Source organism: Convolutriloba macropyga, chromosome 9 (genome assembly GCF_964194025.1).
Source record: "Convolutriloba macropyga chromosome 9, txConMacr16.3, whole genome shotgun sequence".
Classification (NCBI taxonomy): Eukaryota; Metazoa; Xenacoelomorpha; order Acoela; family Convolutidae; genus Convolutriloba; species Convolutriloba macropyga.
This window is the reverse complement of record NC_134476.1, coordinates 631,801-657,482: the sequence shown is the minus strand read 5'-3', so window position 1 is coordinate 657,482 and position 25,682 is coordinate 631,801. Positions and strand designations below refer to the sequence as shown.

Genomic DNA, 25,682 nt, shown 5'->3' with positions numbered 1-25,682 from the left:
ATATGGTTTAGTACAATCTATTAATCCATTATTTTTTCTATTAAAAATTACAAATTCTTTTAATGCTGCATTATAATTATTGGTAACATAATTAACAGTCACTCTGTCTTCGGGATATGTTGCACTACAAACCTTAACAAAACATTCAGTTACATCCATTTCATTGAATATACTACCACCATTAATTTGTGCATAATCATTATAATTCTCAACAGTCTCAAAAATATTTTGGAGCATTTCGAGGACACTTTCTACACCCAAAATCAATCAAGAATTTAGTAGCATCTGGTGCCTTCGTTTAAAGTGTCTTCCTTTCATAAAACCTAAAGTCTATTTTATTGTTTTTACTTTAAACTTTCCATGCTATTGTTCTTTTATCATTACTAGGATCAATACAAGGTACACACCAAGTTATATCTCTAATTCTATGTTACAATCAATAGCTACTAAGTCAGTCCGTGCATTAACTCGAAACAACGCTCTATCATTTCTATTTCTCTTCAGTATTTACATAAGGCCTATTCCGTATATAATCTTCTCTGAATCTTTTACAAATCCAAATAGATCTTTTATTTTAATCATCAAATACTTATGACTTCTTTTTGCACCTCGATAATCACTTTTTAATTAACTATTTCTTTCTCTTTGATCTCTAACAAAACCACTTTCACATTTATCGTCAGTGCTTGTTAGCAATTTATACATTATAAGATTGGGATGACAATGATCTATATATTTGAAAGGTTTTACCAATAATATTTTTCTGGTATAAGAGAACTAATAATGCCATTCTACCTTACTTTACTAATCTAACATTGGCATCATTAGCTATTGCCCACCAGCATTATTTGAAACCATAAACTCCATCTATAAATAGGATTCATAAATGTTTGAATGATTTTTTTCTCTACTAATTGAAATATTAATATTATTATCGTTTTCATTGTTGCTAGAATGTTTGGTTCATAACATATTATCCTGGTAATGCGTATGTTATTTTTATACATATATCGTTTTTCTAATTCAAAGTCGATTTTTGTAGTATAAATATTTAGCTATATTTTAGTTAATTTAATAGCTATAGTTCAAGCTAAGTCTGTAGGTAAAGGTATAACTATAACTATAGCTAAGACTATGGCTAAGACTATAACAATAATTTTAACTATGGATAAAGCTGTAACTATATCTATTGCTGTAGTGACAGACAACTTAATCCTACATAAACAAAAGAAGGTACAAAAAGCTTTAATTGAAACTAACGACCAGCATTTTCTCAACTTTAGAATGTTAAAGTCAACACAAAGATTTAACTTAATACGAGCCTATGTAATTTGGTGTTTAATGTGAACAAAAGGAACGATCAATCTTCATATAGAGTAGATAATGAATTGAATGTAAATTCTACTTGTAAAGTTTCTTTTGATTATGACGCAATCATTGGTACAGTACCTGGAGCATACGGATTAGCTGATAAAGCAGAATTCATAGAAAAAGAAACTGGGAGTAATGTTATAATTCAATGAGATAAAAATACAATGAAATGTATGATGGAATTAAAACGAGTTGCAATTAGTTTTGATGTAGACAACTCAATAGCATCATTACCAGGATTTAGGAAAAATTTATATAAATCGGGAAAATGTACATCTGAAAAATTTTTTGATAGAATGGGTTTTAATAATATTAACTTTCACTGTAAAGTGATATCTGGCGTTAACGATAATAGTAATGATACAGACATACTATATTCTTCAAATCTAATGGGCCCACCGGGTTACATGATAAACAATTTATCAAATAATGTGTAAGATCAAATTGTAACTAAGGAAAGATACTATATCTAATACTATAGCTAAAACAATAGCTAATATCAAAGCTAAAACTCTAGCTAATACTATAGCTAATTCTATGGCTAATACTACAGTTATGATTAATGTATAAAACTACATCACTACTTCCAGTTCTCCTTCATCAATTAAGTCATGGTAAATTGTTTCGTGTACCTTACCTCTTTGTTTGAATAATATGAATAGATTACAGTTTTCTCAAACTTTTTGCCTAATAGTAGAAAATTTGTTCTGATTAAGATAGAACATGTTACAATTATTACGTCCTCCTCTACAGAAATACCGATTCATTATAGGTAACTTAGGAGAAAAGTTATCAAATATCGTTAGATTCTTTTGTGTTTTATCTTGATCTTCTGGTTTAACCTACTCATTCATATCTATTATGAATAGAGTCTTTGCACCATCTTCGGCAATATACTCATACTGATCTCCAGTTGGACCTATTATATATCGTTTGTCAATGTCTAAATTGTTTAAGAAGGAGTTCTTCAATATATATGGCCACATTCACTTGGACCTGATATCATACATCTATCAATGTGTGGTACTGGTGGTTTTAAGAATTTGTTTGAGGTAAGATATAACTTATGACATCTGTGGGTCTTTGTCTAGCCACTTCATGAGCTCGCTTATCCGCGAAGTAGTTTTGCTGATCAAATATGTGATCTGTGAAGGCGCTCCGCTTGTCGATGGGTCTCCAAGCAGCCACTTCGTGGTTGGGGAAGGAAGGGCGGAGCCCCCTCCCTGATTTTCTATGATAATATCTTGGAAAGCTGCGAAATAGGTTGTTGAACACGATCTGAGCCCCTTTCCCTGACAGTCCATGACATTCTGTTTATCTTCAACTATACAACTCCGAAATACTAAATGATTTAATGCATATTTAATACAAAATCCTATATGTACTAGATAAATCATGTATAAACAAAAAAAGTTCTTTAGTAAGTCTCACTATCTTGCTGTATAATCTCCTCGGAACCTATATTAGTATACTTTTGTGAAAATAATGGTAGTTTTTTTCTACACTGCCTATCAAAATAATATATTCCTCCTAAACAATTTTTTGATAAAACTAAAACGCAAAGTGTGCCCTCAGTTGGATTTAAATTAACAATTATATTTTGATCTATATTCCTAATGGTTTTTGGCTCTTCATCTCTCATTATTACTTCTAATGGTATTATACTTATCTGTTCTCCTATGTTTGGTAGATTAATATTACTCATAGCTTCATTCTCAATATTATATTCGAAAAAAAGTTCTTCAAAAGTTAAAACGTTGATTTTTATTTTGAAAAATGTCTCGGTTTAGTATTATTTTTTATTCTAGTTCTTGTGAATATAACATTTCTAAAATCGAAACCGACCTATGATAAGTATGAGGTCTTCAGAAATGCCTTTGGGGGTTTAATGGAAAAATAATTAAAACAGTTCGAGATTGAAGAGTCGATTTTACATGCTATTGTATATGTTTCTTTCTACGGGATTGGGAAAAGCATATTTTGTGAAGAGGAATTTAGAGTCAAATGTGAGTGAAGATCCACGAAGCGGCATCGCCGATAAAGATAAAGACGCCTAGGGGCTTGGTACCCAAACTTCAACTGAAAATAAAGATTTCGAAACACTTTTGCCGATAAAGATAATAATACGGCTACACCCAAAGATGGGGATCCACAAAGCGGCTTCGCCGATCAGGGAACCTGCTTTGCAGATAAAGATAATTATAAAACTACAACTACAACAACAATTAAAACCTATGTCAAAGATGATATAAATGTATTTTGTAAAGATGTGGAGGAATATAGTATTGGTGATATTGATGATTTATTAACAGGTGATACAGCACAATTTGAAGATAAATTTTTCGTTTTAGATGATATTGGTGACAAGTTAAAAAAAGGATTACAAAATTCTTCACAATTGCTATACATGAAAATATAAAGCTGGTTGTTATGTGTCATAAACCTGCTCAGAAAGACAATATGGATAAGGCTGATGCAAATACTGTTCATATTACTTGATATAATGATCAGGCATTCTTAAATAAAATTAAAGTTGCCTTTCAATGTAAACATGACTTTCATTAAAAATGAAAAGGATATCGATATGATATGGCAATTTTTTTTTCCAAAAGAAAACCAATATATTGTAGTAGATAAAGATAGGTAAAAATTTATGATTAAGATGTGGTTAGTTTTAATAAAAAAAATCGAAATTCTAATTTTACTTTAAGAGAAGTTGAACGAGATAAATGAATAATCTTTTTGAGAATCAGGTGGTTGAAAATAGATGAAGACAAAAAACTCATTGGTAAAGATAATTATAAGTTCTACATAGTAGAGTATTTGAAGTTTAAAAGTATTCCACCAAAATTTATTGAGATTAAAAAAATCTATGACTTTTTTATACTACCACAGTATAATGACTCCTTTTGGTGGTTTGAGCTCTATATTTGATGTATTCTCTGGCGATCGGGAAGAAAAAGAAATAGAGCAATTAGCTAATACAACTGGTGTAGTTTGTGATCGAGTTGCTAGAGTTGCTCGTGGTTGTAGTGAAGAGGAAAGTGGGGATAATAATTTAGCTCAAGTTAAAACATCAGCAAGATGAAAAATTAATAAAAGATCTGGCTAAACATGAGGTAACTGAGTATAAAGAAGTTATTGAAAATGATGAAGTTGATACTAGTGCTACCGCTAGTCAGACACCATCTGTGGATTATGCTAAACCACCTAATTACAATCAAACTTATCAATTTGAAGGATGTACAGATAAAAGAAACTGACTATTAAGGGAAAAATTTTTTAACAAGTTTTCGAATGGTAAAAGAAGTTTTTGCAACGCAGTAAGTGAAAATAGAAATTCACAAATTGTTCGTACATACATTGACAAAAATAAAAAGATTGTTAAAGTAAATACTAAAATGAATTTAAAACATAAAAAAATTAAGCACTCTTGCTTAATCAAAACTAGGAGGTTTAATAGAACAAAAACAACATGTAAAAAAATTAATTGAATTTATGTCCCATTATTAAATGTAGAAATGTTTAGATTTTGATGAAGAGTTAAAAAATTATTTTTTACTAAAGGGGCATTATAATGGTTTCCATATGATCCTAATAACAGATGGTAATGGATGTAATTATAAACAGTTTAGCAGTCTTTGCGTTGAGACTTTTTGTTATAATAAAAAAAACTATTCATCAAATGGACTCCGCCTGTAGCTTACCAAGCGACTTTAATAGAAAGGAGCCCTCTCAGGAGCGGGACTCATTAACAGATGGTAAAATCAGACATCAAAGCTGTTTGGGAAGTGCAAGCCACTGACTGAGTCCGTTAACAGATCAAGCAACCATAAGCAGATTAGTGATGGGGCCTCTGGCCTTGATGGTACCCCAACTTACCTCACAGATGGTAAAAAATGTATTAAATTTTATACCACTAAAGCTATAGTATTATTTGGTAAAAACAAAAGTGCTTGTACACAATGTTTGGCAGAAATAATTACTTGTAAATACTTTCCGTCATATTTCAAAGAGGTAATAATACAACTCAGGTTAAAAAGATGTATATATGCTGCTTGTGGAAGGTTTTTAAACATATTTTTTACTTTAGATTTAAAGCACAAAAAAGCAGATTATGTGTTTATTTACAGAGATATAGATTTGCTTATACTAGAAACCAGTTCAGAGACTATGCTCTAAAATATAATATAAAATTATTACATCTACCCAAGTAGTGGGGAAACATTGCCCTGTGCGTCAGAGCTAGATCTTTTACAACAACATCATTTTTAGCTATGGCCCTGATTTTAACTAAAGTTAGAGCCTTAACTCAAGTTAGAGCCTTAGTCTTAACTGGAGTCAAAGCCTCACTCTTTACCCTAACCGAGGTAAAACCCTAACCCGAGTCAGAGTCTTCACTGCGAAGCAGCTAAGACTCTTTTTTTAAAATGAGTAATGACTTAAAATAAAATTTTTAATTTGGTGGTGAGCTGAGTTGTAAATGAAAAGCAAAATTATGTTGAGGCGAGCAGTAAATCTGTAAATCAAAATCAAAATTTTTGGCGGTGGGCTGAAGGCCTGAGTTTGCGCAAAATGAAAATTAAAAAAAAACACTAACTCTGCGCACAGGGCCTTTTTTTCCACTACTTGCTGCACTGTGTCTCAATGTGTTGCTTTCTTGAGCTTTTTCGATCGCTACGGCAAAACATCAAAAAATGATACGGTCACGGTTTTTTAAATGTTCATGCTGTTGTTAAGTTGAGATCACATGCAACTCTGCTGGAAAAGAACTGAACTTCATGTGAGAAACAAAAACTGAACAATTTTCGATGATGAGATCAAGCTGTTTACATGTCTTTGTTCTATTAAACCTTCTCATCAGTGAGTCTTTTTTGTATTTGAGTTAGAACGTCAAAATCTTCAGGTTAACTTTGTCATTCTCCTTTGACGTTGTTCCTGGGTCATCTTACGAGTGGACGCTCATCGCAACCAGTCAGGGATCGAACCCACTCCAGAGAAACTACACCTTCTACAACACCAATCCACCCATCACTCCAATTCCACTGGTTCAAGCTGCATCCACTCTGGAGACATACAACACTTTTGTCCTCACAATTGGGAGTGAACTCTTCGTAAGATGGAAACATTTTCCATCTGTTTTTCCTGTTTGCGTAAAAATGGAAAACAAACAATATTTAGTGAAAAACAATAGTTTGACTAGTCCAGAGTGTATTGGTGCATTTAGACTGGCCCAGTACTGATCTTGACTTGCAGTTCAGTCCGGGTACTCATAGTCATTTGATAGGTTAAATAACCATCGGGGTAGCGATAGCATTCTGGACGTAGATCATTAGCAACCCACTACAGTGCTGACAGCAGCAGCAACAGTAACACAAATTTTGGGCTAAGAGGATAACTCAAATCATAAAATTTGAGACGACCCATTCCTTCGAAACTGGGTCTATGGATTTACAATATCTTCACAAATATATTTGGGCAACACATTTTCAGAATTTTTTCACTTTATGTTGCCCTTGTGTTTTTCAAGCTCCCAAGATGAAATAAAACTTTGCAAGGTCTTCTCTCACAACTGTTTGGATATTTGAATTCTGATAAAAGCTGGATTGAGATTTTATTGGTTTTCACTTGCGGTTTTGTTTCAGTTCAACGGATTTGAATTGCAATGAATGGATTTGAATTGAATTAATTCTCTTCTTTACAAAATAGGCTTGTTTACAATGTCTTTTTTATCACATTTTTATCACAATTAGAAGCAATTTGGTATCACAACTTTAAGTATTTTTTTATCACACTGGAGTAATGAAACAAGAGGAAAGAGAGTTTTTCTGATAATTTGTTTTTTTTTCAAATTCAATGATATATGTGAGAAAAGCTTCATAACTTTCGGTTCGGAGAAAATGTGTTCGATGGCATTGACGTACGTTACAGAAATAAAAGAGGCCGTTTAGATGTTGTCGATTTCGCTAGTTATAGTTCTGTTTTGTCACCTGATGAAGACAGTCCTCAAAACTGACAGTTCTCATTGACTTGCTACCGAGGCCTAATTCAACTTTTTTAAACAATTTTCTGCTTATAAAGCAGCTTTGACGGCTTTAATATCACTTGATTTTGTGGGTGTGAGCTGTTTTTTTGTCATCTGGTTTCTTGTCCCCAAAAATGTGAGTTTTTATTTACAAAAACGTTGAAGCAGAAAATAGTTCTTGAATTCAGTTTCTAGATTTTGGTTATCGTGTTTTAGTGAAATTAGGAAGATATAATTTTTAAAGCTTTTTTCTGCATTTCTTATGTTCATCTTCGCTTCTTACTGAGTCTCTTTAAACACAAGTCTCATCGATTCTCTGTTTAGTCAAAATAGTATTTTTTCTCGGAAAATAGTTTGTTATTGTTTAGTTGCTCTCAGATGAAGTTTGCAGCAGATAGTCCTGATGGTATGTTTTGTGCTGTTGGACTCTTTTTTGCATTTTTCGCTTTACACTTTTACATCTGACTCATTTGGTTTTCGTCCGCAAAAACGGGATAAACAGGTAGCACAAAGTGGGTATTAAGTTCTCTTAGAGCCATTCAACCCACTAGTGTCCAAGTATGCGCTTCACAGCAACTGTTTTGGAGACTTCTACTTTTGGTGTGAAGTGCGGTTGTTAGAGGTTGATCCCCCCATATCAGCCACTCCACCCTTAATTCAGCCCCAGCCCCATCCGCAGACCTGCACATCGTTCAGAACATAAGTGCCCCGTGGTTCCAAATAACCACTCTCAACGTCATTTCCCCCCTTTTATTTCCTGTTCTCTGTGTGTTTTTGTCTGAAGTTGGCTAAAATTGCCTTGGGTTGTCAGATATGTTTTAAGTCTCTAAAAAACTATTTTTGGCTTATGCTTCCAGGATATGCTTTATACACTGTATACAAAGTATATCCTGGAAGCTGCTCTAACCACAGGTTGCTCTTCTAATGGGGCTCACAGTCAAGTCTTCATCATTACGACGCAGAGGTCTACCCCAAAAATTCCGCCTTAGTAAAATTGGCTCGAAAATTAGATACATACAATGAACAACATTAGGAGACATCCTTTGTATCTTATGTTTAGCAAAAGGGGTTCCGCCAATTTTGCGAAATAAAAGAACATTCGGAACGAAAAGTAGGTTACAAGTCATTTAGCACGTTTCCGCTCAATTTAGGTATCTATTATTAGCGCGAATTTTGAGCAAGCAATAAGTACTTTAAAAATGATTTAATTGAAGCTTTCAAAGATTTAAAGTGCTTTATACACATACCGCCACAAAAACTGGTTTTTTCCCGAAAAATCGCTTGCACATCAAAAGCTTTGTGTATCAATGTGGGACTGGCCGATTTTAATAAGTAGTAATAAATAGTACTCATAAGTAGTAATAAGTAGTAATATAGTACTATAAGTAGTAAAAAAGTAGTAATAAAGTACTACTAATGGTAATAAGCTGGTCTTGATTAAATAAGTAGTAATTAAATTAGGTTTATTTAACGATTATATGCGAAGTCGAGCTACATTGCGTACAAAAAATCAATACATAAATGGAGCAGATGCGTGATACAAGCCATGCAAAAAATAGGTTATAAAGTTTGTACTTGTATTTAGCGGCTAGGATTAGGACACTTTTGCGAACACGGGTTGCTACTTTCCCTTCCTTGTTGCCGGTTTCTGCTAAAATAGCTTTTTTCCACAATATTGCTCAATTTTCAATGTATTAACATAGTAAAAACGAACTCGAGATACACGCATCGGGCATATCTGCCTGTGACGATTTGGGTGTACCTCTGCGTTGCATTGGTTTTAAATGGTGCTCAAAGTCGTTTCAATTGGGGCTCACAGTCGTCAAGTCCTAACAACCCCTCAATTAAATGATATTCATTTAAGAGCAACTAAAAAATAACAAACTATTTTACGAGAAATATTACTATCTTGTAAAAAAGTATTAATTCTATTTATAGGCAAATTAGTATTATTTCTCGTAAAATAGTTTGTTATTGTTTAGTTGCTCTCCGATGTATTTTGCAGCAGTTAGTCCTGTTGGACTCTTTAGTGCTGTTGGACTCTTACACTTTTCATCCCGGAGAACTCCAAAATTTCAAATTTAATAACTCGCGAAGTAGTTGTCAAAAGATCTTCGGGTAAAGTTTTTTAGTAGATATAGGGTGCCGCGTTTTTGCCTGCCAAGTTTCATGACTAACGGAGCAGCCATTGCGAGTCGTTTACAATTTGAATATTTTTAAAGAGTCGTGTCGACCAAAATCCGATAAATCCGAATTCGGGAAAAGTGACCATGGTGGGTATATTTTATCACTAACTGTCCTGGGTTGTCTTGTTTTACCATATCAAGCTCATATGGGGGCCAGAAAATTGTATTTTTCTGTTTTCGTCTTTCGTATCTTCCCGCAGCACCGGCGTGCGCTAGCTCCATAAAGTTTAATGTGGGGTCATATCTGACATTAAAATCGGATTCTGCGCTCCCAAATTAGTCATCCACCAATTTTATGGTCAATCCTACTTCAACTTTTGGAAAAAATACTAATTCAATTTAGGTGCTAACTATTTTCCTGTGTAATTACCAATTTTCTCAAAAATCGCCATTTTACATCCTAAACTCTTCCCAAAATCAAGCAAAACCTTATTTCATATGTAAAGGAAATTACGACCGATTAATCCTATTATTTCTGACTCAAACAGTCATATTTCACAGTAAAATAGACAAAATTCTTCAAATCACACTACTTCCGGTGTTAATAACTGGAGGGTGGGTGGTCGGAATGGCCTGAAACATAGACCAGCATTAGATTACCATTGGGGTGCCTACCATCTTTGATTGGTTATCAACCAATAACTCCTTCCCATCTTGGGGGGGGGGTGGGACAAGTTCTGTACCCACAGTATTGTGAAAAACTGATAAATTGCCTTTTTTATTTCAAAATGCAAATAAATTTATTCCACAAAATTCTAAACCACTCCCATGATCACCCAATACATATATGCTTAAGTACCAGCTCGTACGACTGGTTTATACCGTTATTTCATCCAAAAACTATCAAATTTTTATTTAAAATATCAATTTTTTAAAAAACCTTCGAAAGACAACATTTCCCGTGCTAATAACCCAGATCGAAAACGCGTAACTGGCCGCGTATCCCTATTATATATAAACAATCATTAGGAGAACCAGCCCACAAATTTTTAGAGCCCATTGATGACTATTATTTAGTGTTGAGGATTACCAGGTTTGGGAGTGCCAATTATTTCGCAAATTCGAAATAGCACTTTCATTCACTTCAGTTTGAAATTCCAATTTTGTTCAAAGTGTCTAGCTCACTTCAAATGTTCGCTCTCTAGTTTTCTTCTAAAAGTAAATCACTCATTTTTACATTGACCTGATGCACAAATGCATTTATGCTAAGTAAATGAAATATATCGACTGATCAGTATGCTTCTGTTAATTAATTTGTTTGTTTAAGAGTTTTCACTAAAATCCCATCTCTAGCGCCTTCGAAACAATAACCCTTTAAGAAAGAACGCGTATATCAAACACATAATTAACTTGTCTACGTTAACTTAAATTATCTTATTTTACTCGCAGTATATGCTTATGACAATTTCCTGCGTTCTACAGTAGCTTCCTTCGGGAACTTCAGAACTTGACGGTTTTCAAGCTCGAAAATACGAGATGTCTGTTTATAAAGAAGCCAAATTTTAAGATAGCGTTCTTATCTCATTTATTCACATGCGTGTCGAGGAAAACTTCTTTTTAGTGATATGGGCAAACTTTAGAATTTTCTTCTTGCGATGGTTGACAAAACTAGTGGAATAATTTTTTTAAAACCGTTTTTTATAATAGAAAAATCTAATATTCTTACCCGGCATTGATAGGGATTCAGTTAATAAGTTTATACTCAAGGAGTTTTGGTATAATGCGAAAACAGGAAAAAAATCATTTCCTGTGAATTGCAACCGGATGTACCGACCTCTGCCGTTTTAAACTGAACATACTGATGGTTTCCTACACTTCGGATACCATGAACAATTTCTGAAGTAGGTTTGTTTTCAAAATTTGTTCCCTACCCGGGTCGAGATGTCAGCGCCGTTTCAGCGCATCTTTTTGTAAAAAATGCGCTGAATGCGTTGAAACTATGTAAGACATGCGCTGAATGCGCTGAAATGCGCTAAAATTTCGAAAAGTTTGCTGAAAAGGTTGCTGAAATTTGAAAAGGTTGCTGAAATTTAGAAAAGATGGCTTCGAAAAGGTTGCCTTCAGCGCATTTCTTGCAAATTTCAGTGCATTTTTATCTCATTTCTTACATAACTTTCAACACCTTCTCAGCGCATTTCTGACAAAGTTTCAGCGCATCTTCAGCGCATTTCTTACACAATTTCAGCGCATTTTCAGCACATTTCTTACATAAGTTTCAGCACATTTTTCAGCTCATTTCTCACATAATTTCAGCGCTTTTCATATCAAACGTTTTATTATTATAAATTCGAATTAAATGGGAAGCTTTTCAGCTCTAAATAGCGCCGTGGATTAATTGATAGATGAGACCCAATGATCGGGGTTTGAACCTCGGAGCGAAGGAAAAGAGCTGAACTTTTTGAAATTTCAGCGGATTTCAGCGCAATTCCTACAAAGTGTCAGCACTTTTCAGCGCATTTCAGCGCATTATTATGTAAGGTTTTACGCTGAATTTCTTGAAAATTGAGCGCATTTCAGCGCATTTCTTACATCAAATTTGGAAATTTTCTCGACCCGGTTAGCAGTCAGTAAGTAGCTTATCTTCTTCATGGTTAAAATATGCCTGCTTTATCATCTCAAATCTTTCAAACATTTCGTGGCTTTTTGTCATATATTTTTTCTAACGGATGCTGATTCCCATTTGGCCGCTTTGTGGATTACAGAATAGTGTGCCGCTCAACTTAATCAAAATTAGGCTCTGAAAGAGACGGACTTCTGATAAATGTTCAAACCGGCTGCTCTTTGGTATGCAAAAATTATTACTACATCAACACGTCATATTAACGGTTGCATAAGTAATATTTCATCAATTTCTACAGAGCGAAGGTTCCACACAGGCAGTTCAATTCAAATGGGCTCAGGAGAGAAGGGTGGATGGATACAACATCACTGACAGGACCATGGACAGACATATGAGTCATGTGATTGCTGATTCAGGGTGGAGTTTGCACAATTCTATTCAACTGACAGCCGGTAGAAAGTACACATACGAGGTAAGATTTTATGAAAAGAAAAAAAGAGAGACAAATCATCGTGAAGCAGCCCGTACCTACCCAGGTTGAGCGCACACCCGTGTGTACCCAGACCGAAATTACAGGGTCTGGACGGAATTTTGAGCGCGCTACAGTGTGTACGATGGTCAGGAGATGGTCTGATCAGAAGTCAATTTGGTCTGAAAAGTCTAATCAGAGGCGACTTCGAGCGCAATTGGGTCTAATCATAACCTCTTCGAGCGCACTGGGCTTTGATCAGAATTGTTTTTGAATGCAATTGTGATCAGGGACACTTTGAGCGCCTTATTTTTTTTCCTGTTTTTTTACTGAGATTTTGGCTCTGCCAAGGGGCCTTAATAAAGCAGCGTTATGACCAGAGACTCATCTAAAGTCCGATAGCTCTGATCAGAAAAAAGTGAGTCCAGGTGATAGCAGAGGCCGGTCCCCTTCAGATGAAATTTTGATCAACTGGAGACCACAATGTTTCTTATGGAAAGCTGTCTAAATTAATCCATTGAGTAAGAAACATAAACTAAACGGTACACTAAATACAATTTGTTCTCAACAGTTGAGTTCGTTTTCTTTGGCAATATATTTATAATTGGTTTTTCCTTAGATGAAATAAATACTGCAAACATCAGTTTCTATGAAAAGAATATATTATAGTAAAATTAGGAGCATCCCAAAATTAGGAGAAGAAGTAAAATCTTTCTTTGATCAGACCATTTCGAGCGCATTTGAGTCTGATCAGAAACGGTTTCGAGCGCACTTCAGTCTGATCATATATGTTTCGAGCGCAACTGGGTCTGATCGTAACCTGTTCGAGCGCATTTGAGTCTGATCATAGTCTGATTAAGGTCTGGGCAATAGTCTGGACCATGGTTTAAAGATGGTCTGATCAGAACACCTTCGGTCTGAAAAGTCTGATCAGAGACCTTTTGTGTCTGTAAAGTCTGATCAGAGGTAACTTGAGTCTGCAAAGTCTGATCAGGGTGAACTTCCGTCTGGAAAGTCTGATCAGAGATAATTCCGGTCTGGAAAGTCTGATCAGATGAAAATTTGGGTCTGAACCTCAATCTGGGTACCACCAAGTCATTTTCATTAACGGACAAAAAAGTTTGCAAAATAGCTGAAAACGTTGCATTTGCCGTCCCGGGTGGAGATGTCACCGCTAAAATTCCTAAAATATTTGCGGTGAATTTGAGTAAAAAGTGTAAGATTTGTGCTCAATGCGGTAAAGGCGATGGAAATCTTTTTCAGCGCTACCAGCAGAATGCGGTTAAAAAAATTGTCACCACTAAATTTCCAAACCATGCAAATATTCCCCACTAATATCAGCGCTTCACTTCAATTCACAGGAAATATCGATGAAGTAAGTAACAGATTGCGCAGTGGAATAAGAAGTTGGTCACATGCAGGAGGTGAGTGGTTCGAACCCTTCTACGGCAAGTTCTGTTTTGTAAAAAATCCGGTGAAGGTGGTGAAAAAACATTTTTCACCGCTAAAAATTGCAAATCTTACAAAAATTCACCGCTTTCACCGCATTCAACGCTTAAAGATGCGGGCGCTTAGCGGTGAAAAAAGTATTTTTCACCGCTATTCTCCGCCAATCTTACATTTTTCTGACAAAACCTCGACCCCCTTGATATTAAGTCTATATGTTCTCAAAATTTCCTGTGGACTCCTGCTTGATAATTTGGTACATGATTCTACCCTATCTGTACGAGAATAGGGTAAAAAAAATCAGAAAACACGGTACATCACAGATTTTCATATGAAATTAAAAATTTTCCAAAATTCACATTTTTTGAATCGTTTGTTTTGTCTAGGTAATTTGTATATTTGTATAGTCCTCGCAAGGTAACGATAGTTTTGACTTTTTGGGACATCTGTTTTGCAAATTTGGAAGATTTTCGTCTTCTCATTGTAAGGTGTAGTAGAGATTGCAGTGTGAAGTACCCTAGTTGCTCCAATCCACTTAAATGGGGAGGAGCTTTATACTCATATGCTTTTTCTTTTTAAGTCAAATTTGGCAGATTGATTATTCATCCTATAGGGTTGTGAGCAGTATCAATAGAAGGCCCTTCCATCGTATAATATATAGTTCATTAAATTGTTTTTGCAAATTTGTCTTTCCATGGAGTCCAATATTTTGTGAACATTTGACGGATTTTTGTTGTTTCTATTTATATTTTTTGTGTGTATGCGCATTTTTTTGCCGATTTTGCTGAAAATTTGCTAAAGCTGTTATGAAATAGTTGTTGATTTTACCTCTAAACATATATAAGTATTATTGAACTGTTTGCACCAATTTTTGGCAAAAATTTTTGAAAAAATTTTCAGGATTCAACATTTTTTTCATCAAGAAATGTCGAGAAACAGGCCTTTTTAGTCCACTTTGTTTGAATTCAACGGATTAACACACTTAGAAACTGCTGACAAAATCTCAAAAGGCTTGTAGTTGTTAATTCCAGAGAAGGCTTGTTTTACTTGCGCTTCCTCGGGGAGGGTTCGTCAGTTAACATTTGCCGGTTTTTTGATAATCAACAAATATTTATCCAACAAGCATCAATTACTTTTGATATATTAAACCTTTTGGTATAAATATCTCTGAGTTTATTGTTTAGGACAAATTCCGTAACAATAGTAGATGCTGGTCAAAAGAAAGAGCAAAAATTCAAAAATAGGAGCACGGTATGCTTAAAATTGGACACGGTGTGTCGCACAGAGAACAGCATAGGATTTCTTCTATAAAATAGCCAGAAAGCTTGAAGTTTTCAGAATCTTAAATAATTACAAAATCAAATTATATTAATTTTTTGCAATTCGACGGAATTTTTACAAGAATTCCAGTTCATATAGATAGTGTAACCTCGCAAATCAGAGAAAACTAGGCGAAAACAAACGTTTACTTTGAACAAGTGAAAGAAGACAAAATTTGTAAAAAAAACTTTGTTTGCAATGTTTGTTGAGAGGTTTTATGAAATTGAAATTCTTGTAGAGCTTTTCATAATAAACAAATTCATAACGTTGGTATTGACTTGATAATAAACAGAAATTTTAACCTTACTTTAACGTTTAACGTTACTGTCTATATCAGAAATTAACACAAAAAATCTTCAAAGTCGTTTGAAATCTAAGCACAAGGCCTAAAAATTTGGAAAGGGCATAGAAATGTCGCAAGAAATGAAAGTAATTATTGTTTGTGGGAAATGAAAATATATATATATATATATATATATATATATATATATATATTTGAAAAAAAGCAAAACAAATTTATTTTGCCGTGATATCAGGAAAGTACTCCTTAAGTCTAATTTCTCTCCAATTTTCTAATAATTTTCCTTGAAAGAAAAAAAGAATGATGTTCCTAAAAAAGTGAGGCATATTATGCGCTCAAAAACTTGGAAACGGTCTCTCGCGAAAAAAAAAATAAGTGTTCTTGTTTAAAAAAGCTAGAGTGCCCGAAATCCGAAATTTTCGAGAAGTTAAAACTTTTTAACAATTTGCCTTTTGACGGAAGTTCTACATGGATTCCTATTCAAATCGTTGTACAGCACAGAAAGTCACAGGGAACAAGGAGAAAACAAACGCATATCAGATATCACCATGAATAGTAAATAGAAGACTTCAGATTTTTTGTTTGCAACATTACAAAAAATTCACTCTCAACAAACCGACTCTACCCGAAATTGTGGTTCTCTTTGCATTGAGAGACACTTATTAGTCAATACTAGATGGCTCAGGACATCCAAAAGAGAAAAACAGGAAAAAACCCTGTTTTGTGATAGAAAAATAGACTAAGTTCTCCTGGCTCCGAAATAACAAAAAACACCAATCAAGTAATTACGCTCCCATAAGTAATGAGAAATTAACAACCAACGACCAATAATCAAAATTATTTTCTCCAAGTGTACTTAAAAAATTAGGCTAGAAGTTTTGCAAAAACCTAATTTGGTTTGAATAATTCGATTGATACATTGAAATAACGGTAGTTGAATGTATAATTTAAAAAATCAATACTGAATTTCACAGAATCAACACTTTGATTCAATTCCTAACAGATTAAATTCGTTACCATTAACTTTGATGAACCAAACCCAGTAATAAACAGAAATATTTATCCGAGAATGCAACAGGATAATAAAGGTTGTTCGTTTGAAAACAATACAATAAATCTAGTGTAAACTCTATGTACAGTTCATCTAGCGTAGATACAAACAGAAGATTTTATTTCAACTCAGCTGCTACTAAAAACAGTGTTTATGTGTTCCTGGTGTAAACTTAGGCTAGCAGAACAACCTTGGATCTCATTGTCAGCTGATTTCATCAGTACGAAAAAAATGTTTCTATCTCACGACATGTAGGCCAAAACAAGGAAAGCAAAAATCGCAATAATGTAAATAAATTTAAGCTGAAAGAAATCAATGAATACAAATGTGAAGATGAAGGTTATGTTTTATTCAGTGTTTTACGAAACTTCTACAGCAATATATTAACAGAATAGAAGTCAGGTGATGTTGTTGAAACCAGCTGAGCTGATATTTTGGCATCCGAGTGGGATCCCATTTGCCAAGTAGCTCTGGGAGCTCAAACTGATTGTTTAAATATTTTTTCTACCACCTTGCAATTGCTTACGATTTCTGACTTGATATGACCCTTAGAAGTGGAAATGTGAAAAATTTTGCAAATCTGACCTTACGTATTGTCTAGGGTATCTTCAGATGAAATCCATAAACTATTATAATACTGATACCTCAAATTAATTACAAGATTCCTTACCCGGGTCCAAATCAAATGGTTAACCTGCAAGATTCTGGCAGATTCTGCTAGAATCTGCCAAAAAATGCACATTCTCGCAAGATTTCTGCCGGAATCTTGCAAGATAACCATTTTTCTGCCAGAATCTTACAATATAGCCCTTTTCTCAACTACATTTTACACTTGAAAAGCGCGCTAAATCCACTCCTAAGCCCTTGAAAAAGCAAATATTAAACCTCTGACTTATTGAATGTACACATTTTCTTGGCATCGACAAAATCGAGAGAAAAAAGAGCATCAGAAAAGGAGTCCTTCCAACTTTTCGCTTTCTTGTTTTATTTCTTGACTTTATTTTCTTGAAAAGTTTTTTTCTTTTTCTTGGTTCATTTCTTGACTTTGTTTTCTTGAATATGGGTCGAAGATGGGCTGAAGATGGATTGAAGATGGGTTGCAGATGGTTTAAAGATGGGTTAAAGACCGACTGAAGTCAATTCCTCGGCTGTAACTTGGAGAAAATAAAGATAAAAACGCCTAAAAAGAAAAAGCACAAGAAGACAAAAAACGCAAAAAAGCCACAAAAGAACACAAAAAACAAGAGAAAAAAACGGAGGGCAAGGCGTGCCAGAAGAACGAAAAAACGCCAAAAAAAACAAAGAAAGAAAACGAGAAAGAAAAGCAATAAAATGAACCATTGAAACGACTATCAAATCTTTTTTGTGGAAACGGGTTTTTCAAACATGTTATTGACGGTAAATTTGATATTAAACTTTCCGATTAGGCCCGAGAGGAAAACGATTTTCGGGCAAAAAAAAACTTTGGACCCTAATTTTCTTTCTTAAACTGTGTGATAGCTTCAGGGGAGTGCTGTTCTGCTATAGAATGAGTTTAGAAGGGATTGGAAGTTTGAGAAATTTGACCGTTTACGATTTTCTCTAGGTATATCTTTGATCATTGAGAAACGTTGTAATATCGCAACACAAAACCTATGATTGAAAATATTGCGGTGGCTATGTGTTTCTTCTCTCTCAATTAAGTTTTGACAGTTGGTTTTTTGGGTCCTTGCTACCTGTTAATTAGTCAAAGTGATTTGGCTCACAAAAAAGTCTCAAGTAGAGAACAAAAAGTCGATTAAAATATTATATATCATAAGCTTGAACTCTCGGGATGCTTTTTTTATGACTCAAGTTAAATTAAAGTTAAAGTAACTTTAACCTCATCTTTACCTTAACAACAATTTGCCTTAGGAATGCGTTTAGCGATACGGTTGGAAGCACATGCATATTTGAAACTCTATAAAAGTTTATTTTATCACTTGTTATAGTGAACTGAGCAAAATAGTTAATAGATTCAGTTTTTTCTCTTTTTCAGAAAAAAATTTCCACTGTTTTGGTTATATTAGCGATTAGACACTTTTTTTGTAAATGTTGCAACATAGCAATTTTTCTGGCAGATTTTACAAGATAACCATATTTCTGCCAGAATCTTACAAGATAAGAATATTTTGCAAGATTCTGGCAGAATCTTGCAAGATAACCATTTGGTCTCGTCTAGGGTAGTGTTTAAATGCTGCCGGTGGGACAGAACAATATCAATTTGGAAAAAAACTGTTAACAGTCTTCAGAAACTTTTGTTTTTTTCTTTATATTTTGGAATTTTTGTCATGTTCTGTAACCTACAATGACAAGAGTAATTTATGCCGACTCCCGAGTTGAGAAATGAACTTCAGAAGAGGTCGAGGTCTCATATGGCATTAAACTTACTGCATTGGTTAGTTTTTTTGTTAGGTCAGACAAAGGACGAATAATTCATTATCAGTTTACCAAATTCTGAGTAGTGGATAAAACAAGGAAACCAACCACCAGTAAAATTTGACCCTTTCTCCTAACGCTAATCGCGCATGTCGAATCGGGCCAAATTTTACTGCTTGTTGGTTTCCTTGTTTTATCCACTTCTACATATTCACCCTAAGTCTATCATTAAATTATGAAATGGTCTAATTCTAGAAAATAATAATAAGCTCGTTTGCAAATTCACCACTTTTTTCGTTTTTTCACACTTTTATGTTAATTCTTTCGGCATTTTGCTCGAATCTATCTTTCGTATGTGTATATCTATATCTATGTAAATAAATACATAATCTACACTTAAAATTTTTAAATCTAAATCCGCTGATGTGTTGATTTTCGTTACACAGAATGCAAGTTATATATAGACTAGGATCCCTAAAATGTAATTTTATATGATTAATATAATCTCTATTCTTAAAGTAACCCTTACAGAAATAACATTCAAATAAACTATCTAAACATTTATCACAACATTTTATCCATGATTTATCTTTACAACCACCACATTTTACTGATGTAGACATTTTTAATTTGTATGTTTTCAAAAATGAATTTTTTGTCTATAAAAGTAAAGATGTCTAAAGTAGAAAACGTAAACTTTGTTATATTTGTGATTTGTCCTTTGAAGCAAAGAAACAATTTGTCAAATACAATTTAAGGGATGAACACTTAAACAGGGCGAGAAAGGAGTATGAGTATGAAGTGGGAGAAGAAATGTTGAGACGGTGTATAATCCAGATTAAGATGATTATATTCTCAAACCTAAAGATAATACTAAGGATATTATTAAAACTAAAACTGAAACTAAAGCTAAAACTTAAACCGATAGTGAAACATCGGTGAAACCGCTTTGCGGATTGTCAAAAACCCATGGTGATAACTATATCTACACCAGAATTAAGTATGAGTGTAGAGAATGTCATGAAGAATTTAGGAATAAAATAGCGCTAATTACTCATTCATATAGTCATAAACGCAGGTATCTAGAAAACACAGAGTACTTTGGTATAAACTCTATCCAGAACATGAGAGAATTTTATAATACTGATTAAGCTGGAAATTACATTGAAGACATAGACGAAGCCATTAATACCTCTTTAGAAGAGATTAAAAACTGTTACCAGTATAGAAGGGTTAAGAGTTTTAAAAATAAGATCACAGCTGAGTGTGAATATAAAAAGAGAACCAAAGAAGAAGTTAAAACTACTCAAATGTTTTTCAACACTGACTATATTATTAATAACGCAATATATGAAAATGGAGACTTCACACAATGGTTAAACTTTGAAAAGGAAATATATGAGGGTTATGGCTATGACTTTGAGTTTCTCGGGTTAAGAAGTATTCAGATAAATATTGAACCAACTAAAGCATCTATTGGTAGTTATATAGATTTACCCCCCGATCTCAAGAACTCTAAGTCAATATTGAATATACGCAATTCCACATATAACCGCTTGCAACTAACTATTACTGCTTGGCTATATCCTGCTGTCGATCCGCGAAGTGGCTTTCTCAACAATGCAACACGTGAGAGTAAATATGTAAATAATCTAATTGAAGCACGACAACAACATGAAGATGACTTCGGATATATGTTAAGAATACAAAAATTGTACAATATTAATTTTTTGATATACACACCTTATGGTGGGGCTAAAGCAGATTTTTTTAAACCAGTGGATGATTTTGATAAAGATAGAAAGGATAGCAGAATATTGGTTTGGGGAGACGGTACTACAGAACACTGTGCTCTAATTAAAAACCTTGTTAGAACGACCAAATAAAACTAACATTAAATATTATTATTTTGATAGATGTACATATCGGTTTGATTCACAAATTAAATACGACAAACATGAATGCAGCCACTCTTTCAAACCCGAGGTTGTTTGTCCTAAGAAGAAGAAAATTACTTTTATAAATTAACACAAACGTCAGAATATAAAAACTATTATAACTGCTGATATAGAATGTGTTGTGTCACCAAAGTCTCGACCTCAACTAGCAAATATGTAATAGCTGAACACATACCAATAAGTGTGGGTTACATCTGGCAGTGCAATTTCAAACACTATTTCGGTCTTGATTGTATCAAAAGAATTGCTAGTGATCTATTAGAAACAGAAACTTAGAATAACTTCAAGAGCAACAAACAAATGATATTTAATGAAGAAGATAAAATATATCATGAAACTAATAACACGTGGCATATCTGCAGTAAAACATGTATTAATAAAGTAAGAGATCATTGTCATGAAACTGGTAAAAATAGAGAACCAGCATGTAGAATATGTAAGCTGAGGTAAAAACAACAAAACTTCATTCCTGTAATATTCCACAATGGCTCTGGCTATGACTTCAACTTACTATACAGTGAACTCTTTAAACAGAATGATGATAAAAGAAAAGTAGATAACATTCCACTAGCTGCTGGTAAGTCTAAGATGTTTAGCATCGGTTGTCTCAAATTCTTAGATAGTTATAACTTCTTAGCTATGCCTCTAGATCAAATGGCGAAGATATACTGATGTAAAACTAAAACATTATATCCATATGAATATTTTGGTTTAGACACCTGGGGAAGGGCCTCCGGCTTTGGATCCCCAACCACGACAAAGTCGTACCAAGAAGTTATAGGTAATCTAAAAACAGAAGGTTTCAAATCCTCTCTCTCGAATAAATCACCAACACAAGAAGAAGTCGATATCTTTAATAAAGACAAAAAAAGCAACAGTCATTAAACTGGTAAAGATCTAACTATAGAGTATTTACAAAATGACGTGGAAATATTAGACTACTGCATGAATGAATATGTTCAAGTAAGATTGAAAGAATTCAAGCTCAACCCCCTACTTATGTAAGTCTCCCAGGCTATAGTTTTGTTTGTTGGTTAATGTCAAGCGGTGTAACATTAGATACATTACAAGATAAACAAACACTAGATGATTTTGTTGAAGCAAAGAGAGGTGGTATATGTGGCATAATGGGTGATAGATTTGTTAATAGTAATAATATCTGGTACATGGACGCGAATAACCTATAGGGCTATGCAATGATGCAAAAGCTACCTTATAAGGACTTCCATTTTACTACTACTACTCTAGATGCAATATTAAATATTCCAGATGATAGTGATCATGGTTACTATATAGTTTGTGATATTGATTATACTGATACATGTAAAGATAGAACAGAGCAACTAGCTTTAATGCCCGATAAGAGAAAGATAAATGATAATGAATTGGGATACCAAGAAAGGGAGAAAGGCAAAACAAAAACAGAGAAATTAATCTTAGACCAAAACAACAAAACATAATGCATGGTTCATTATAGGATGTCAAAATTCTATGTTAAGATGGGTTTAAAAGTAACTAAAATACATAGAGTAATTAAATTTAAACAAGAATATATGTGTAGAGATTATATACAAAACAATACTAATAAAAAAGCAACAGATAAAACTGAAGCAGAAAAGGATGTAAGGACATTAGTGAACAATTCACTATATGGAAGAATGTGCACGAATCCCCTACACTTCCTCTAAAGTAAGTTCTCACATGATGAAGAAAAATAAATGAAAAGTATAAGTAAACAAAATTTAAGAATATGAGGATTATAGCCAAATTGAATATATAAAGAAAAAAGTAGAATAAGACACTCCGATATAAGTAGGTGTTACAATATTGCGATTAGGTAAATTAACCGTGAAGGATGTATTCTATAATGTTCTTCAACCATCTTTAAAAGATCTTCAACTCCATTATATGGACACTGATAGCTTTGTATTAAGCTTTAGCGAGAATAATGTCAACAATGAAAACATGGACTTAAGTAATTTCGATCCGCGAAGTGGGTTCCCCGATGCACCAATCAAAACTAATAACAAAGTCCGTGGCAAATTCAAACATGATTTGAGAAGTAGAATAATAGATGAGTTAGTAGCCCTGTCAACAAAGATTTATAGCTTTGAAGATTACCCAATTAAAACTAAAGAGAAAAGAATATAGAATTGCAAAAATGCTAAACATGAAGAGTATTATAATGCATTAATGTATAACACACAGAGAATTGTAGATGAATGTAGAATACAAAAAAATGGTGATAACTTGACAACAACAAAAACAAGTAAGATTAGTGTAAACACATTTGATGATAAAAGATTTTATGTAAATAATATTGAAAGCTATCCTCATGTTGAGAATCTAAATCTTTTCAAAAGAGATCTAGTAAATAAAATCTGCGAAGCAGGTTGGGGAACCAAGGCCAAAGGCCCTTCCCCGATTAAGAATGCATCATTAGATAGAGACAAAGACCTACTGGATAATAATATTCTAGAACTAACCGTTAATGATGATAGAAAGTTAATTGAAGCTGCAATTACACTATATAATCATTTATTATAATTATAAAAAATGACTAAACTAGAAACACTTATAAAATTAAATAATCTAGAAAAACAAAACAGAAGAAGTAGATTAGAGGATAAATTAAAACAACAAGAATATTATGGTGAAATAAAAGAGCTATTTGATCCAGTAACTAAAATTTTAAATTTAAACAATGAAGAATTGCAAGCTCTTCAAAACCAAGCATTTGCAGCACTCGAGGACAATACTAATACTTTAAAGAGTGTGGAGCACCAAAGACAAAGACAAAGTAGATTTCTTGATAATCTGCGAAGCAGTTTCACTGATCAAGCCTCACCTATTTCACCTGAAAAATTAAAAGATGATAGAAGTAAAACATTTGATGTAGACAACGATATGATTGAGATTTTAGTACTAATGGGTAAGCAAACGAAAAAACTATTCGAATTAATATCAGTTGATCCAAATTCAAACAAATTTAAAGTAAATGGTGTAGATGTATCCCTAGTCCCTGATGGTATAAAAATGAAATGTAAAGTCTATGATTTTTCGAAGTGTTTTGCTTTATTTATTACTCGAAAAGAGGTAACCGAAAGAGATATAAAAGATGATGAAAACAAAATATAACAATTTCTAAGGGATATCGGATATAAACAAAGAGGAGATACTTAAAGTAATACATCGAAAGTTACAAGAAGAATGCTTGCTAATATCGGCGAAGCCACTTCTCATGTTATATCAATAACAACCTCCAGTGAAGATGAAATATATCGTCGTGATACTAGTGATTATGAACGATATATCTCTGATATCTATATTAGCATCATTAGCAACTGCATCAGCACCAGCATTAACTCTAAATAGAGCTCTATCATTATTATTTCTTTTTTATTTTAGTTTAAATCCTAAATCTTATATAATCTTTTCTAAATAATTTACAAAACCAAATAGATCACTCATCTTAACCATCTTATACATATGACCTCGTTTTGCAGCAATATGGTCACTTTTAAGTTGACTAACTCTATTACCTTGATTTCTAACAAAACCACTCTCATTTTAACCAACAGTACTAGCTAATAACTTATGCATCAATAGATTAGGATGGCAATGATCTATATATTCAATGGCCCTACCACCACTAGTTTCAAGCTTAAATGAACTAAATAATGCAATCATACCATAATCAACTAATCTGATATTAGCATTATTAGCAAATACACCGCCAGCATCATCTAATGCAACAAACTCTATCTCTAGATACGATTCACGCAAATTTAAATGATTCTCTTCTCTATTGAGAATGATATTAATGTTAGTATTAACCGTATTCATTGAAGCTAGATTATTAGGTTTGTTTTTTATAATCTTACTTTTGTGTATATCATTATTATAACCCTAAGTTGTATCCAAATTAAAATCCACTTTTATAAGTCAAAAAATGACAGATAACTTAATCTCATGGGAACTACAAGAGATACATGATGCTTTAACTAAAACTAAAAAAGAGCATACACTTAACTTTAGAATGATAAAGCCAACAGAAAAATTTAATTTTAATGAACCTATACTTAATACAACAAAATTAGGTTTAATTAGATTATCAGTTTATAACTCGGTGTGTAATGTGAATAGGAGAAATAATCAATTTTTGTATGCTAGTACTGTTATAGAAGGCGAAGCAATCCGGGAACCGGCTTCGTCAATCCGTGAACCGGCTTCGCCGATAGCAGAACCTCTTAGCTCTAACAATAACAATAACACGGACTCAAACATTACATCTGTCCCTAATTATAATTATAAAGGAATCCCGTTGCTATATTCAACTATTACACCAGGAGCATCGGAGTTAACTGACATAGCAAAATTAATAAAAGAAGAAACGAATGGTAATGTTATAATAGAACCTGATAAGAATACGATGAAATGTTTAATGGAAATAAAACAAGGAGCACTCAGCTTTGATGTAGAAAACTCAATTGCCCGATTACTGGGCTTTAGAAAAATAGTTTATCAGAAAGGTAAAAATTCATCTTAGACAATTGTTGATATTATGGGTTTTAGTACTATTAACATTCAGTGTAATG

At 33.4% G+C, this 25,682-nt stretch overlaps 2 protein-coding genes across 2 annotated transcripts in view; one reads left to right on the top strand and one right to left on the bottom strand.

Annotated features, from left to right (window-relative positions):
• LOC142345916 (uncharacterized) overlaps positions 1-2,675 on the bottom strand; it is a 45,724-nt gene extending 43,049 nt beyond the window's left edge. The window contains exon 1 of the mRNA XM_075398366.1: positions 2,443-2,675. Within this exon, the coding sequence (XP_075254481.1) occupies positions 2,443-2,675 (233 nt within the window). The remainder of the gene's footprint in view (positions 1-2,442) is intronic.
• Positions 2,676-4,485: 1,810 nt separating this feature from the next.
• The window catches only part of LOC142345915 (uncharacterized), a 171,232-nt gene continuing 150,035 nt past the window's right edge, over positions 4,486-25,682 (top strand). Inside the window, exons 1-3 of the mRNA XM_075398365.1 lie at positions 4,486-4,490; positions 6,278-6,485; positions 12,441-12,614. Of these exons, the coding sequence (XP_075254480.1) occupies positions 4,486-4,490; positions 6,278-6,485; positions 12,441-12,614 (387 nt within the window). The remainder of the gene's footprint in view (positions 4,491-6,277; positions 6,486-12,440; positions 12,615-25,682) is intronic.